Genomic DNA, 18334 nt, shown 5'->3' on the forward strand with positions numbered 1-18334 from the left:
CAGTGGCACTGAGAAAAGTGAAACGCACTTCTGACCATTGCAACATCCCCATGGCCTCGTGATCAAAAATTTCGACACTTGGGAATTGACTCATGTTTATGATAATTGCAGTGTTCCGGAGGCCACGTGATCATTCTTTTCAACCTTCTAATAAGCAAAGTCAATGGGGAAGCCAGATTCCCATAACCGGGTTCCTAACGTAACTTCTGTAGTGATTCACTTAACAACGGTGACAAAGTGAAATGGGTCGAAATTCATTTAGCTGCCTTGCTCAGCTGTGGTCACAAGTTGACGACTATCTATACTTGCCACATCCCTGCAACTCAGTAGGCTTCTTGGCAGCCTCTCAGACCAATTTTCTTATTATTTCACCAATTTAGGGGAGATATCCAATTCTTGGTAATGTCACTGTGGTGCCATATTTTTTCCACTTGTTGATAACTGCCTTCACTCTGTTCCATAATATATGTAATGCCTTGGAAAGGTTTTTTTTGCCTTTCTCCTGACTGATGCTTCCCAACGAGATCCCTTTGTTGCTTTGTAAACTTGTAGAAAGTTAGCACCTGCCCCTCTCCTAGAATGAAATATTTTGAGAAATATTAAAAAGGCAGAATATTATATTTCCCTGGAAACATGATTCTTTTTACAGGCAGGAAGCAGACTCACTGTCAATAGCCCCCACCTTTCTGAATAGCCCTCAGCAGATGTCAGCATTTAAGAGCTTGCTCTATTCATAAGCAAATTCCCTGCAGCAAGGTCTGAACAAAGGTAGGGTTAGCCCTCAGCCATGATAGGAATTGGCCAGCACCCTTTCAGAACACAAGTTCCTTCATTGCCTCATCTTAGTTGCATCACACCCTCCAAACTTCAGCCAAATCTACAGAGCCAGCTATGACCCCTACAACAGCCAATAGAATACATGTTCTTGCACAGGAACAGGAAGCTCAAGTGCAAAGCCCAAGAGAAGGTATAAAAAAAACCCACTCTCAACTCCATGTGGTAAGCAGCCCAGAATCATGTGCTGGGTGGTCCTGCTTCACCATTAAACCATCTTTCCAATCAGCCACCATGTTTCCAGTGTCTTTCTCCCGGTTTGGAAATGAATTAAATGGATATTTCTGCCAACAAACTCTTTTGGAAACTTGTGGCTTTTGTTTTAAGAGACAACTAAGTGAATGTCAGAAAAATTCTACCACAGCTAAACTTTATCTGGGCTTGTTCAGTCACTTTAATGGTTCTATTTAGCCACAGCTAAACTTTATCTGGGCTTGTTCAGTCACTTTAATTAATGGTTCTATTTAGCATCAGTTTGAATGTGATTAGTTACTTCTGGACATTGCCACGTTCCTACATATAGGAGGGTGTGAACAGTTATGCAGCCATGCTATTCTAAATTTTATGGTTATTTCCCCCCCTAAAAGATTTCAGTTTGTTTTTCAATTGAATTGTACAGCTTCTATGTTACATTAAAGGTGGAAAGAATTCTGAAGTGATTTAATCTTGGTCTGATTTTTACATCTCAAAAACCAGGCATTTTAACACTGTGTAGATTTTCTATAGCCACTGTATATGCCATTGGAGGAAGAATAGTAGAATGCAGATGTGGGCTTTTGGAAATACAGGATTCTGAAGAAAAAAATATCTGTGCTTATTAATTGAAAGCACTTAAAAATGGATTTTAAGGATTGTTTCTAAAGCATAACATATGGGGTTACACCTATCAGAAATTGAATGAAAGGCCACCAATACATTCAAGGACTGTAGAAGCAAAGTGAGAAAGGAAAATACTATATTTTTGAAAAATCTAGAAGTGCATAGGATCCATGCGATGGGTAATAAAAATATGTAGATGCAGCCATGAAGTCCCAAAACTAGAGTTGAAAGAGCTTTACTTTGCTTCAATGCTGCACTTTAAAATGAGACATGAGAGCTAGTTTGGTGAAACAGTTTAAGACATTGAGCTAGAAACAGAGACTATGAGTTCGTCCTGCCTTGGATATAACACCAGATGGGGGACCTTGGGCCGGTCACTCTCTCAGCCCTGGGAAGAAGGCAGGGGCAAACCATTTCCCAAAACATTGCCAAGAAAATGGCCCACTTGTCCAGACAGTTACAAGAGCTAAGTGGATTGAAAGACACATATGCTAAAAGAGACATGAATAACTAGCATTTAGTTTGTGTCTGCAAATCACTTGTTAAAATGTCTGGGTAAACTTTTCTCTTTCTGGAAGGCATTTCTTTTCTCTAGGCACAACTACCCTGCGGTGTGTGTGTGTGTGTGTGTGTGTGTGTATACATACAGATACAGACAGACAGATGTAATGATAATACTTCATTCATCAGTATGTAAGCAATTGGGGACTACAGCTGGTTTTCAGGTTTTTTGTTTTTTTTATTGAGCCGTCTCTTTTCAGGTCAAACTCCTTTTGAAAAGTTTGACTCTTAACTTCTTCTCTGGAAGTGAAAGAGGACAAAAGTTGTGACTGGGTTAGGGCAACCCGTAATAAAAACGCAAATGCCTTTTCCTGATTGGGTCAGGAAAATAAGCTGAGGCTCAGCAGATACCTCAGGCCACCCCCTTATCTCCCTCTGCCAAATAGGTTACTGCAGGGCATTCACTTACCAGATTCCTGGACAGATTTTTGCAGAGTTAACAGATGCCCCCAATGACAACATCTAATCTAGCAAAAAGCAGGGAAGGTCATTGGTTAAGCAAGTCTTTGATAAGCTACCAAAGTACATCTTTCATTATGGCTAATTCAGAAGGGAAGTCTCTCATCTCTTACAACCAAACTGCTATTATACTTGTATTATACTACCAGTCAATGACTACTTCAGCTTCAACCGCAACAATACAAGAGCACACAACAGGTACGAACTCAATGTAAACCGCTCCAAACTTGATTGCAGAAAGTACGACTTCAGCAACAGAGTGGTCAATGCCTGGAATGTACTACCTGACTCTGTTGTTACATCCCCTAACCCCCCCCCCCCCCATTCCTTTAACCTTAAACTATCCACTATTGACCTCACCCCATTACTAAGAGGTCTGTAAGGGGCATGCATAAGTGCACAATCCTGCCTACCGTCCCTGTCCAATTGTCCCCATTTATTCGTACCTATTTCCTGTATTCTTACTCATTTTTATACTTATACCTATTATCTTGTAAGCGATTGACAAATCAAATCAAATACAAATAAATATTCAAATTCAGCCTTGGCCCACGAAACAAATCTGTGAATATAACGGACCTGGCTCCATAGCAGACTTCCTCTTATTTTAATACTCCCTCTGATTAATGGTTATTCTTTAAGTTTATTACAGCCCTAAGGGCAAATGCAAACAAAACAGAACAATAAACAGTACATACTGCTATATATCTGCATATAAGAAAGACAATGCAGTAGAATTCTAAGAATAATTAAAAATTAAAAATACTGAAATAAATGCAAATAAAGTACTATTATATTGGCAGTCCTTGACTTCCAACCATTTGATATGTGATCGAAGTAACAATGAAAAAAGTGACTTATACAACATCCCTATCAGTGGTGGGATTCAAATTGTTTTACTATTACTGTGGGCATGGCTTGGTGGGCGTGGCAGAGGAAGGACACTGTAAAATCTCCATTCCCTCCCTACTCCTGGGGGAAGGTTACTTCAAAATCTCTATTCCCTCCCCACCCCACTAACCTGCTTTCCAGCTCCGTTCTCCTGTGCAGGGTAACAAAAGGAGACTCAGCCGATCAGCTGGGACTCGGGAGGCAGAGAATAGATGGGGCCACCCCCAGTCAGAGGGGGTGTTTGCCAATTCTCTGAACTACTCAAAATTTCCTCTACTGGTTCTCCAGAATTAGCCAGAACCTGCTGAATACCACCTCTGATCCTCAAAGTCGCATGATCAAATTTTGGACACTTGGCAACTGGTATGTACTTATTACAGTTGCCATGTCCCAGGGTCACGTGATTCCCTTTTGTGACTTTCTGAAAAGCATGGTCAATGGGGATGTCAGCTTCCCTTAACCAACTGTGTTACTAACGTAATAACCTCAGTGATTCACTTAATAACGGTGGCAAGAAAGATCATAAAGTGGGGCAAAACTCACTTAACAACTGTCTCGCTTAGCAACAGAAATTTTGGGGTCAATTTTGGTTGTAAGTAGAGGACTACCTGTAAGACATTCCAAACCTAACTTATGGTGTGGCATTTTGCACAAATGGTAGCACAAAACTAGGTGACTTGAGAGATTATTGAGTTTTTGCCTGGAAAAATACTTTTTATTAGATATTTTGTTTGTATCTGGCCTTGGGTCTGTATGTTGCCACACCAAATTTTGGGGAGCTGTTGTTGCTTGAAGAATTAACCCCTGTTTGCCTTTTCACAATTTTTTTCTTTTAATATGTTCATAGTACAGTATTTCAGTTTCATTTAAAGTAGTAATTGGATTGATGTTTCAAACTAAACAAAGAATTTTTCAGTAAATTTATAGTATATGTAGATATTTCACTCAATACTGGTAAAAATGACAGACATTCATTATATTTTAAAAAACAAATACTATTGTTGTAGAAGAGATTGCAAATTAACCCCAAGTTTCAAATGATTCAAGAGTTGGATCTCCTGATTTGAAAGAGTGAATAAAAACAAATATTTTGATAGGTATAAATTACCAGCCAGATTTTGTAGCTCTTATCAATAAATTAACCATCCTTATTTTCAGAAGTAGCATAATTGTCAATCTTATTAATATGAGCAATGTTTGAGTGTTGTTTGACACAGAAGGCAAGCCCAATTTGCCTATTGTTCAAAAACAACAATTTAAAAAACAACCTAGGAAACAGTCTCTCCTGCAGCCAATATTCAGAGACGCAAGAGAGAGCAATCAGCCAATTTCCCTCTCCCTGGCACCCGTCATATTATCTAGCCTGGTGACAAATTATATCCAGGAAAGTAATCAAGGTCAGCCAACATTAGAAAGCCAACAGCTTTGATTATAGCTTACAAAGAGAACGTGTATTTCTTTTAAAAATTAAAATAAGTCAGGCCTAGGAGCAAGGGTGGGCTTCAAAAATTTTAGCAACGGGTTCTCTTCCCGGTTGCTAGGTGGGCGTCGCCTGGGTGCATGGCCTAGTCGGCCTCCTGCACCACGGGGGAGGGGGGGGCATTTTTGTCCTCCCTGGGCTCCGGAGGCTTTCCTCGAACCTCCGGGAGGGCGAAAATGGCTTCTCCAGGCTCCGGAGGCTCTCTGGAAGCCAGAAACAGGCCCATTTCCTGTCTTCCAGAACTTCCGGGAGGCCCGTTTTTCACCCTCCCCGAGCCTCCATGCGCGCCCTGCATCCAAAATGGGGGGCCGTGTGGGGACTCCTGGGAGGAGAGGGGTGGGGTGGACCAGGCCAGCCAGGAGTGGGATTTGGGGGTTCTCTGGACTGCATAAAATCTTTACTAGTGGCTCTCCTGAACCCCTGTGAACCCTCAGCAGCCCAGCCCTGCCTAGATTATCTGTTCGTGCCAATCTTGTTTTCAGGTTCCCTCATGAGGTTGATTTTCTTTAGTTGAATAGAAAGTGTGTGTCCTGTTCCATTTTGGGGCCATCCATTAGCTGAAGATGCCAAATTTCCCATGAGGTGCTGAGCTACCTCCAGTAGGGTTGTTTCAGTGTAGATACTATAGATTCCCTCCAAAACTTTGGCATGCACAGCGCTGCCCTTCAGCTCTCTTCAGCCAGTTGTCAAGAGAAATATTTACTAATGGAATCCTAATTTATCTTGCATCACATACAAACATCTTAAGTCAGCTGAGTGCCAGATTGGATTTCCTGTCAGGAAGATGGCATTTTTCTTGAACAAGTTAAGCTCTCGACCCTCTTTGTTGAGCTCCAAATGGGCCTGGGATCCTAGGTAGATTCGTCTTGGAACCACTGAGAGGAGGGCAGAGAGAAAAGTTACAAAATGGAAATTGAGTAATGAGACAGAACACAGAAACAAGTTGCAAATATATATATTTGCCTCCAGTTGAAACAAGACCAATTTTCTCTTGCTGGTGTTTTAGTTGAATAGAGAATCTGCAGCTCACTCTCTGCAGACAGGTAGGAGTTTTTCTCACTGAGGTTTTTGTATGATGCCAGATACCTGCATAGGAAAGGATGCCATCATCTGGATGGTATTAATAAAATCAGGTGGTTATGGAATGAATGTTAGCTCTGGAATATTTTAAGACACATTCTTCCCTCTTTTGCTCTTTTAAAAACATTTAAAAATGAAAGAATGGCAAACAAATGCATTTGAAAGGAATACTTACATCTGACACCTTGTCTCGTGATGCTTATATATCTTTCAGCACAAGCTTGTGCAGATGTTTTGGGTCTCGCCAAAGAAGCCAGGAAACGAAATCTCGGTCCTCTTCATCCTTCCTTCAACGTGATGAAAATAATAAGAGATGGCCTCTACAAAAATCTCCCCGAAAACAGTTACAAATTGTTATCAGAGAAACTTTCAATTTCTCTAACAAGAGTGTCTGATGGGGAAAACGTATTAATATCTGATTTTAATTCTAAAGAAGAGGTTGTGCAGGTATGTTCTGTACTATCACTATTTTGCTTTTAACCATATTATATTTACAAACATGGGGCATCCTATCCCTAGGAGTCAGCAGTCTGATCAGTTGAAAGCCTTCTCCACAGGAATTAGATTTGTGACCTGCATTGTTATAAGACCGTGATGATGAACAGATGGCATGTGTGCCACAGATGGCACGCAGAGCCATTTGTGCCAGCGCGAGATGCAGGCAAACTTTCCTTACTGCGCATGTAAGCGCGCCTCACAGCTGATTTTCAGCCTATTTGAGGCCTTTTGCCTCCCAAAGGCTTGAGGAAGGCTTCTGCAGGTTTCAGCAAACTTTGTAGGCCGAAAACTAGCCCCATTTCATCAGTTCCAGTATTTCTGGAAAAACAGGAAGTGATGAAACGGAGCTAGTTTTCGGCCTACAAAGCTTGCTGAAGCCTGCAGAAACCTTCCTCAAGCCTTTGGGAGGCCAAAAAAGGCCTCAAACCGGCCGAAAATCAGCTGTGAGGTGCAGTGCAGGTAAGGGGGCTATGGCGGGGGAATTGCACACGAATGTGTAGGGGGCGTGCAGGGGCACGCATTGCCTTCTGGGTGCTGGCATGCGAACACAAGCATGCAAGCGCGCCCACAATTTTTGGCACAGAAGCCCAAAAAGGTTAGCCACCACTGTTATAAGATGTTTCCCCCCTGCAATTAGAAATAATTATAACTAATCTTTATTTTTTAAAAAAATCTTTCCTAGGCCCTGCTTTGTAGCTCATTTGTACCTGTATATTGTGGCCTCATTCCACCTTCATTTAGAGGAGTGGTAAGGATTGTTTATTGGTTTTAAATCAGCATGAGATTTATTGAGATAAACTGAGCTGAAACTTGGTGTAATTTGATGGGACGGCAGGTTTTCCTCTTCAGAGTTAAAATGTGGCAATCCTCAGGGTGAAGGAAAATCATGTGGCGGAAATAACAGATATTATTTACAGTTGTGGGAAGAAGTGTGAAAGAAAGTGTACCAATAAGAGAGCTCTGTGAAAATATTTGATATTTTTTTTAAAAAAAAATCTGCGTATTGAATGCCACGATCATTTGATTTAAAACTAGATTTTGTTACGTGATCGAGGTAGTCCTTGACATACAACAGTTCGTTAGTGACTGTTCGAAATTACATCAGCACTGAAAAAAGTGACTCATGATCGTTTTTCACACTTACAACTGTTGCATCCTCCCCTCCCGGTGTGATGACCAAGGGTGGGATACAAAACAAACACAGTCACAGAAAACAGGTGAAGCCCCTTTTATTCCTTCAGTTTTCTTCCAAGCTCTGAAGACAAAAAACTCCCACACAAACAGTTACAAGAAGAAGGAAAAAAGCAGGCAAAATAAGGGCTGGAGGATGTCCACAGATAACACACACTGGGAAGGATGCCAAACTTGAGAGGAACCATAAATTAGAGATATTTCCACGCTTTGTTTCCAGCGTTCACCTGTATGCATGTCCGTCCTCTTATTCAGTTGTCACAGTTGCAGCCCATGAAGAGGATCAAGGCCCTCTCCTCCCGAGTAGACCATCTCTCTCTCCTCCCTGCGTGCCCTAGGATGGATAGGGGATGGGCCTGGGTCCTCCTCTGACTGCCCAGCCGGCCTCTGCCCTTCCCCAAGCCTCCTCCACAACCTCCAGAACCACACTTCCACTCCCTGTTGGCTGTTCCTCCTCTCCCTCAGAGTCAGTCTCTACCAAGGGCATGACACCTGATCACGTGGTTCATATTTATGACAGTTTCAATGTCCCGGGGTCTTTTAATAATAACAACCAATAACAAACTAACTTAACAATTGTGGTGATTCACTTACAGCTGTGGCAAGAAAAATCCTAAAATGGAGCAGAATTCCCTTAACAAATGTCTAATTTAGCAACAGAGAGGTTGGGCTCAATCGTGGTCATTAGTTGAGGACTACCTGTACTCTGTCTCAAAGGTATAATAGTGCTTTTTAAAGTGCCTTTCTTTTCCTTAGAATTTTTAGAGGGAGTCTGGATGATGCCCATTCTTTAAAGCATAGCAATGTTATATCAAAATGGGAAACCATGCTGCCACTCTTCATCAGTTATGGTCAGGGTGGGCTAACATATTTGATTTTATGGTCCCAAACTCCTCTTTTTGCATTCTTCACTCTTCTTACTACCTAAGGCTTGTATCATGTTGCACCTTGGGTATAGGAGGTAAGACTTTACGCAGGTACAGTACATTGATATGTGAGTTCATTGTGCTTCTGGTTACTGTGTACCTACTGCAAGATTTTAGAGTTAAGTGCTAGATATCTGCAGAGATTTGCAGGGCACAAATACGGTTGTTGTTTGGAAAGGAGACTGTTGAGAACTGACCTGCATAACAGTAAAAAAAACAAAAACCTCTCTTGAAGATGAATGCTAATGATTAATCCTCTTACCTTAAAGTACTCCCTTGTGCAATGTATTTCAGGGCCGGGCGTGGAAGTTTAAAGAGTATCTGCATCTTGGCTAAAAAGGAACTATGTCAGTATTAATCATTACTTATCTAGTTGTTGCTTTTCTGCTTTAGTAATAAGAAAGGTAAACTGATGTAAGTGTTCTGGAGCAGATAATAGCTCGATCCGCCATCCCCAACCTTTGTGGCTTTGGGGCCTGGCTGGGTGGGGGAAGAGGGAAACTGAGCCACGCGTGCAGCAGCCCTAGCACAAGTGGCAGGCCAGCCCAGACACGCGCAGCTCAACTTGCGCGTGTAACGTGCTGGTGTGTGCACGAGTGCCCTCCCAATCTGCTGCTCACGCAGGCTGACCTGGGCACACATGCCCCCATGCTCTGGCCAGCCACTTGCGTGACCCAATTCCAAATAGCCCATGGCCCAGTAGTCGATTTGGGACCCTGAGCTAGGTCAGTTTGTGTATGATAGTTTTAATTTTTCTTACAAATACTTCAGTGTGGTTTGATGATACAAATATTTTTTGGGGGTATCTATTTAGATAGATTTTCTTAGTTCACTTGGCTGTGCCATCATCTAAAAGAGTTTAGCCAAGTGAGAAAATATAATACATGCTTCTTGATTTTCCAAACACACTTTTATTTCTCTGCCACATTTGGCCAATAATGAATTCTTTTCTATTCTATCTATTCTATTACTGCTATGAAGTGCAGAAGATGGGTGCAGTAGAGGATTGAGGTCATAAACTCTGGACAGAAATGGCAAAAAATTAAATTGTTCAATCCTAGCAGATTGACCCTGATAAATAGTAAATTAAAACTTGACAATCAAATGGTAGCCTTATTTAAATTCTAAGTAGAACAAGAATTGTTTAAGAAAGTGATAACATATGTAGCAATTCCTTTAAATAGTGAGGTGCAGTAAGTTATATCAGAACCAAATGTTTTATCAATTTTGGCATCTTTAAGATATGTGGACTTCAGTTCCCAGCAAGCATGCTGGCTAGAAAATTTTGGCTAGAGAATTCTCAAGAGTTGAAATCTGCAACTCTTAAACTTGCCAAGGTTGAAAAAATGCTGCCAGTATCTTTCCTCCTTCCCCATTAAATTTTCTCCTGTTGTTCAAAAAATAGGCTTGGTTTTAAACACTTCCCTCCACTCCAATTCAGGTAGCTTTCTGTCACATTGCGATGAATCCCAATAATTAATTTCTTGCATTTAGTAAGGGTTTTCTAACATTTTAAGCTTATCTTGCATGGGTCAGATACGATGAGTTTTTGCTTAATTAAGCAAGTACAGCCTTTCATGTTTCTCTTCTTCCTCTCTTCTTTAAAGCGTTACGTGGACGGTGGATTAAGTGACAACTTACCTCACTGTAATTCGAAGAACACCATAACCGTTTCTCCTTTCTCTGGGGAATGTGACATTTGTCCCAAGGGGAACTCTGCAAACTTCCACCAGATGAATCTAACCAATACAAGCATTCAGCTTAGCTTAGGGAACATGTATCGTTTAACTCAAGCACTTTTTCCTCCGGAGCCTCAGGTATTGTATGTTCAACATTGCCTCTTATGGGATCATGCTTTTTATTCATGTTGATAGTTCTTTGTATGATTTTGAGACAATGATATAACTATTTTCCAAGCAGCACAAAACCCAAGAATGTTACAGGACTTCAGTGAACGTTCCGTAATCTGCAACCCTAACCCTTGGCCATGCTGGTTGGCACAGATGGAATTGGCAAGGTAGAAAAGTTCTGCGGTTCTGTATACTAGGAACAGTGTGGATGCTGTTAAATTTATAAAAGAGCACAACGAAACATTCCAATACATTGTAGAATCTTTTTAGGCTGATGCAGCAGTTACTGAAAAGAGCCAGTTTGGGTGCAGTGATGAGGTCCCAGCTGGAAACTAGGAGATTGTCAGTTCTAGTCAGGTGTGGGATTGAAAAATCCCAGCAACCGGTTCGCTGCCCAGTTGCTGGGTGGGCGTGGCCATGGAGGGCATGGCCCATAGGAACTTCCGGCAGGGCCGTTTTTCACCTTCCCAATGATCCGGAGGCTTCCTTCGGGCCTCTGGGAGGGCGTAAATGGCCTCCCCCAGGCTCTGGAGGCCCTCCGGAAGCCGGAAACAGGCCCGTTTCTGGACGTCCAGAAGGCTTGTTCCCCCCAGAGCTTCTGCGCGGACCCTGCACTTACCTCCATCAAGTATGGGCCGCATGGAGACTCCTGGGAGGAGAGGGGCTGGTGGGGGCGGGCAGTTGGCGGGTTCAAATACTGGTTCAGCGAACCAGATGCAAATCTAACATCCAGTTCACCCAAACCAGTCTGAACCGGTAGAATCCAACCCCTGGTTCTAGTCCTGCCTTGCACACAGTCTCTCTTGCTCATTTTTAGGAAGGAAGAGGCAAAGGGAAACCACTTCTGAAAACTGTACGTACTAGACCAGGAAGTTGCCAGGAATGACTGACTCAAAGGCACGCACACAGACACATAAAGGTTATTGAATTGTTATGTCATGTTTGAAAGTCCATAGCTAGCTTAAGGTTTTTGAGTTAGTTATCTGTCATTTAGCAAAAGTAGATAATTAGTTTTGCACAGTGGTTTTCTGTTTTGCTTCCTTGCGCTTAATTTTTTAAAAAAATATGATCTTCAACGTAAGCTGTCCATTAATTTAAAAAGAATGCATATGTATACCCACATGTGTCTGCCCATGTTTGTATAAAGGATGCAGAGGTGGAATTCAGCAGGTTCTGACCAGTTCTGGAGAACCGGTAGCGGAAATTATGAGTAGTTCAGAGAACCAGCAAATCCTACCTCTGACTGGAGATTTTACAGTATCCTTCCCCTGCCACGCCCACCAAGCAATGCCCACAGAACCGGTAGTAAAAATTTTTGAATCCCACCACTGAAAGGATGTGTGTGCTCATACGTAGTCTGATTCATTCCTATATGGGTATAATTTAAAGCCAGGGAAAAAGAGCCACCGAACACATGTTGAAGTCTGTGAGAAGCTGGCAACAATCTCTTCATGGGGTAAATTATATCGCCTTTTGCTGTTTACATAATTGCTGAATGGAATGACATTATGAGATTGAGTACAGGTAGTCGTCTACTTAAAACAGTTCATTTTAGTGACCATTCAAAGTTAACGATGGCAATGAAAAATGTGACGTAGGAGTGCTTTTCACAGTCATGACCTTTGCAGCATTGCCATGTTTGCGTGATCAAATTGAAGATGCTTGGCAGCTGGTTCTTACTTATGACCATTGCTGTGTCCCAAGGCCACGGGATCAACTTTTGTGATCTTCTGACAAAGTCAAGGGAGAAGCCAAATTCACTTTAACAACCAGGTTACTAACTTATCAACTGCAATGATTCACCTAACAACTATGGCAAGGAAGGTAATAAAATGAGCGAAAGCTCATTTAACATACGTCTGATTTAACAACAGAAATTTTGAGCTCAATTGTATGTCGGGATCACCACCTGTACACCTTTTTCTCATTCCCATTGATTGAAAAGGAAGAAAGGAAAGAAAGGAAGGAAGGAGAGACAAAGAGAAAGAACGAAAGAAAAGGAAGAAAGGAAAGAAAGAAAGAGAAACAGGAAGGAAGGAAGGTCCATAATTAAGTTTCTGGGGAGATGATCTCTGGAATTATTTCTGCTATGGCAGGCTCCCTCTCAGGAATCCAAGGTTGTATCCCAGAACCTTTGAGGTCTTGTCATGCCCATGCGGTTGAAAAATAAGGAGTTACATAATGCATGCCATTTGTGTGACACTGTGTGAGATGTCATTTGAGGTCATCATGGATGCCACTCTACCATAGTCACTGCCAGGGCTACAACTGAACTGTAAACAACCACAATACAATCAGGTGGATTCACTAAGTTAGTGTTTTTCAATCCTAGCTATCTGGAGAATTGTGGAAGTTTAATTCCACACACCTCAAAGATTGCACTAAATAATCAAAGGGTGGAGAACTTTGATGCCACACCAATGTGTGAAATATTACTCTACTATATTGAATTGATTAGTTGGCTTTCCTTTTTCTTTTTAATGAGACGTGAGAGAAGTTGTTTATTCGGTCTGTCTTTTTAGCCTTCTTAGTTGCGTGGGCATCATGTTTCAAATTCCTTTTTCTGTTACTGGATTCAGAAATTCTACAATACTTAAGTACGCCATGGTTCAGCTGATACCATGGGTTATTCTCACAATGTAGGCAGGGGTGGGCTGCTGGGGGTTTGCAGGGGTTCGGGAGAACCCCTAGCTAAGATTCTTCACAGTTTGGAGAACCCCCAAATCCCACTTCCCCTGGTCCCACCCACCCCAGCCCGCCCCTCCCAGGAGTCCCCACATGGCCTGTTTTGGATGCAGGTAAGTGCAGGGCGTGTGCGGAGGCTCAGGGAGGATGAAAAACGGGCCTCCCGGAAGTTCAAAAAGGCCAGAAATGGGCCTGTTTCCAGCTTCTAGAACCTTCAGAGCCTGGAGAAGCCATTTTCACCCTCCCGGAGGCTCAAGGAAAGCCTCCGGAGCCCTGGGAAGGCAAAAACACCCCCCCCCCAATATGTTGCAGGAGGCCGACTAGGCCACGTCCACCATGGCCACACCACACCCAGGGTCCAGGCAGAGAACCCATTGCCAAAATTTTTGAAGCCCACCCCTGGATATAGGAGTGATCTTGGAGAAACCAGCTCCTTAGGAAGACTGCATTGTTAATTGTGCGTGGCTTGTGATGCTGCTGTCTTTTCCTTCCATGTTGCTCAGTGCCCTGTTGTGTGGGCAAAAGGAGAGCCAGTTAATGTTGTGCAGGGAGACAATTTAGGGAGATTAGGAATATCTTCGTAAAATCTTCTCTCAAGGATGTATTCATTTAATCTCAGGCTGTCAGTGGAAGTAAATTAGTTCTGAACGGTTTGTCCTATTTGCCCAGAAGCAAGACATTAATATTTTTCTCCATGAATATAAGTGGCACAAAGTATGTAAAATGTTCTTTCCGCAAGTTTTAAAATTTACTTAACTGGTTTTCTGTACATTTCTTTTCAGTTGCTAGCTAAACTCTGTGAACAAGGATATTCAGATGCTCTTAGATTTTTGAAAGAAAACGGTAAGTTACTGTTTCCAAGTTTATTTACTTCATGTAGCAGAAAGGAGTGTCCAGAATGCTTTACTATGCTCAGATTGGTTGTAGGCGGAAACACATATTTCTGATGTTTTCTTTCTGGTACAGGCAAAACAGTCCCCCCCGCCCCCCTTCTGGTAGGGTAGGCCATTGTCTTGTCTCTTGAAATTCAGGTGTTATCTTTAAATTTCCAGGTTTTGACAGACCTGCCCTTCCTGCTATTGACTCAGCAGGATGGAGGAGGGGAGGGTGATAGGTGGGAACACAGTTCATGGATATGGAAACTGCGGTGAGATTGGAAATTATTTATTGGAACTTCTGAGCTGTTTGATTGTCATAGTAAATGGCAAGAAATACCACAAGCTGTCCCCGTGTCAGTCTCATCCAGGGGTGGGCTTTAGCAACTGGTTCTCTACCTGGTTGCTGGGTGGGTGTGGCCATGTTGGGCTGGCCTAGGTCTCCTGCACCACGACGAGGCCCCCATTTTTGTCCTCCCCGGGCTCTGGAGGCTTTCCTTGAGCCTCCGGCAGAGTGAAAGCGGCCTTCTCAGGCTCCGGAGGCCCTCGGGTGGCTGGAAATGGGCCTGTTTCTGGTCTTCTGGAGCCTCCAGGAGGCCCATTTTTTGCCCTCCCCGAGCCTCCGTGTGGGCCCTGTATTTACCTGTGGGGACTCCTGGGAGGGGCCAGCTAGGTTCGCCAAACCGGCAATTAAAAATTATAAAATTAGATACCAGTTCGCCTGAACCAGGGTGAACCAGTATCACCCCGGTCTCATCTGTCCTAATCTTAATGTCTGCACTTAAAGAGTCAGGTGAAACTTTTCTTGGTCTGTCTGTCTTGGGCTTTCCTCTTTCAAGGTGTAGTTTGGGCTTTTGTCTCTTACCTATTTTTTGTAATAAATCTGTTTTTTACTTCAGGTGTAATGAACGTTGTTGACTAAGCCCATACTGTGCTTAGTTGCTAGGAGTCAACAGTTATTTGATGGCACACAGCCATTAAAAAACATCTGTTCGGCATTCTGCTTATGTTCAGGAGCACATCCTCCAACAAGGGTTCCTGCTGAATTTAAATTGATTTGGTTTGGGCCTGGAGTGTTGGGGGGTGGTAGATTATCTTCCTTTTAACATTTTTTCCTCCAGGATATAACACTCTGAAAAGGGGTCTGATTCTGAAGATTTCTCTCTGGCCCTTGAAGCCCCAACTATAGGACTCTTGCATCTTTCCTTCCTTCCTTCCTTCCTTCCTTCCTTCCTTCCTTCCTTCCTTCCTTCCTTCCTTCCTTCCTTCCTTCCTTCCTTCCTTCCTCTCTCTTTCTCTTTCTCTTTCTCTTTCTCTTTCTCTTTCTCTTTCTCTTTCTCTCTCTCTCTTTCTCTTTCTCTCTCTATCTCTTTCCTTCGCTGTTTCCAGGGCAGTCCCGTGGCCCAGATCTAAGCATCCCACATGCCAGATCTGGGCTCCAGGCCTTGAGTTTGACACAGTGACTTAGAGAGAACTAAAGCACTATGAAGCAATATGTTGCTATCTGAAATGCTAAAGGCACAGGTCAATGGAGAGGAGGACCCTGGGCAGTTCTTGGCCCTGGAGGATGGCTTTCCTCCTCTCCATGGCCATCTTGTGGGCAGAGCAAGAAGTGGGCAGTGGTTGGTCGCAGCAGCCATCAAGTGGCCCAAGAGGAGCTGCACTCCGGAGACAACAGGGCAGTGGTGGGATTAATTTTTTTTTACTACTAGTTCTGTGGACATGGCTTGGTGGGCATGGCAAGGGAAGGATACTGCAAAATCTCCATTCCCTCCCCACCCCAGTAACCTGCTTTCCAGCTCCATTCTCCTGTACAGGGCAACCAAAGAAGACCCAGCCAATCAGCTGGGACTCAATGGGAGGCAGAGAATAAATGGGGGCGGGGCCAGTCAGAGATGGTATTTGCTGGTTCTCCGAACTACTCAAAATTTCCACTACTGGTTCTCCAGAACTGGTCAGAACCTGCTGAATACCCACCTCTGCAACAGGGGCTCATTCGGAAAGCGCTCTGACCAGGAGGAGTTAGTAACACAGGCTGAGTTACAATCAAGCCAGAGAGGATTCTTCTGAACACGAAAATAATCCTTGATTTAGCAACGTTTGTTTAGCAGCCATTTCCAATTACAACGGCACTAAACAAGGTGACATGACTATTCCTCATACTTTTTTCAACCGTGCCAGCATTCCCCACTACCTTCTGATCAAATTTCCGTTGCTTGGCAACTGGCATGTAATTATGTTGTTTGCATTATTCTGGGATCCTTTGCAACCTTCCCAGCCTGCTTCTGTCAAGCAAAGTCAAAGGAGCGGGGGGAGGGGGGGGAAGCTGGCTTCACTGAATGACTGCATGATTCTCTTAGTAACGGCAGCGATTCGCTTAAACAACCGTGGCAAAAATGGTTGTCAAATTATTTGCCTGACAGTTAGCCATGCTGATTCTGCTTCCGACTGCAGTTGTAATTCGAATTAATAATTCACCAGTAGAGGTAGTCCTCGACTTACAACAGTTCATTTTGTGACCAAAGTTACAACAGCACCGAAAAAAAGTGACTTATGGCCGTTTTTTCACACTTATGACCGTTGCAGCATCCCCTTAGTCACAGGATCAAAATTCCGATGGTTGGCAATTGGTTCATACTTACAACGAATGCCGTGTCCCGAGGTCTCGTGTGATCCCCTTTTGCAACCTTCTGACAAGCCAAGTCAATGGGGAATCCAGCTTCACTTAATAACCGGGTGGCTAACTTTAACAAATGCAATGAATCACTTAACAGCTGTGGCAAGAAAAGTCGTAAAATGGGACAAAGTTGCTTAACGAGTGTTTCACTCAGCAACAGAAATTTGGGGCTCCAATGGGTCGTAACTGGAGGGCTGCCTGTATTCAATTTGACAGATTTGCATTTGAACGTTACGTATGCTGTTGGAAGTAGCTTTGCAATTTTCTTTCTGACATACTTTCATCCAATGAACATTGGTCCTTTAAGCAACCCAAAAAAGCCTTACCAAAAAGGGCATGCTATAAAACTAAATGTTTGCTAATTCATTGCCGTTTGCTAGCAAGAATGCCTTTAAAAGTTGGAAGAAGCTGGTGGAAGTTGCAACGCAATTGCGAACAGGCATAACATTCTTAGTCCAAGATTTGAAAATGAAGATTAAAAAACTTTCTTGGTGTTTTTTTTGAATGTCTGCATTGCTTTGCATACTGTCACTCATAGCAGAAGCATTTGTGTTTTTTTAAATCTATTTATTAAGGTTTTCTGCAAGAATCAATATCTGCTGACTTAGCCTTAACCAAGCTGAAGCATCTGAGATATTCTCAAATCTCAGGCTACAACGATAAAAAAAATGCAGCAATTAAAGACAAAAAAGAGATGCAAGACAAAAAAATATTTATTGATCAGCTAAAGGCAACATCCTGGCCATTGGATGGGACTATCTTTGAGAAGCTGCCTCCTAGACTACATAAAGGTAAAATTCTAAATTAACTGTTTTAATTGCAAAAAATTATGTTTAATGTTTTTAGCGCAGAGAATATGCTGCTTGTTTTTTTTTTCTTCAATTTGTACTGAAGCAGTTAAATTTATTATCTAAACAAGACTGGAGAGATTTGGCAATTACCTTTAGCTGGCGAAAAGTATAAGCAGGCCATTAAAGGGACTACTTTGAAGGTTTCATGAATTAATTTACTTAAAAAGTTTTGTTTCAGAATTTACATTGGTGAATGTCATTCATTTTGCACTGATGAAATTTGGTTGCTGAATGTTCCAGAAAAGGGGTGTATAATCAAACCTATACACATAATCAAGCTAGATTAACCATCCTCCTTTATACTTTTGTGATACATTTGTCACCTAGTTATTATGGGAAGACAAGTTGATTTTAACTTAATTTTGGCTTGAACTATTGGATGATTTAGCTATGCAGTGTGTTTGTCAAGCCTCTGACAGCCCAAATTGGCTTCCTTTTCCAAATTAAAACAGAGTTTTATTTTTTATTTTATTTCAGTGTCAAAGAATGATTTTTCTATGAGTCTATTTTAGTTAGAAATTAGACAAGCTGAGGTAGTGCAATGTCTTTAATTCACAATGCTAGGATGATCCAGAGTTTCATGACTCAGGGAATTTGCGGTTATTGAATCCCAGTAAAAGAGGACTAAAATGAATTAAAAGATGTATCAAGCAAAAT

General features: G+C 42.4%; 1 protein-coding gene across 2 annotated transcripts in view; it reads left to right on the forward strand.

Annotated features, from left to right (window-relative positions):
• Positions 1-18334, forward strand: part of LOC113418637 (1-acylglycerol-3-phosphate O-acyltransferase Pnpla3-like) — a 41248-nt gene that overhangs the window by 17247 nt on the left and 5667 nt on the right. The window contains exons 2-6 of one of the 2 annotated variants that reach the window (XM_026677619.2): positions 6339-6571; positions 7305-7370; positions 10347-10556; positions 14057-14117; positions 17402-17617. In XM_026677619.2, the coding sequence (XP_026533404.2) occupies positions 6339-6571; positions 7305-7370; positions 10347-10556; positions 14057-14117; positions 17402-17617 (786 nt within the window). The remainder of the gene's footprint in view (positions 1-6338; positions 6572-7304; positions 7371-10346; positions 10557-14056; positions 14118-17401; positions 17618-18334) is intronic. The other variant, XM_087969476.1, reaches the window with a different exon arrangement.

Source organism: Notechis scutatus, chromosome 6 (genome assembly GCF_049901735.1).
Source record: "Notechis scutatus isolate UNSWTSFEM ecotype Mainland chromosome 6, rNotScu1.2, whole genome shotgun sequence".
Taxonomy (NCBI): domain Eukaryota; kingdom Metazoa; phylum Chordata; class Lepidosauria; order Squamata; family Elapidae; genus Notechis; species Notechis scutatus.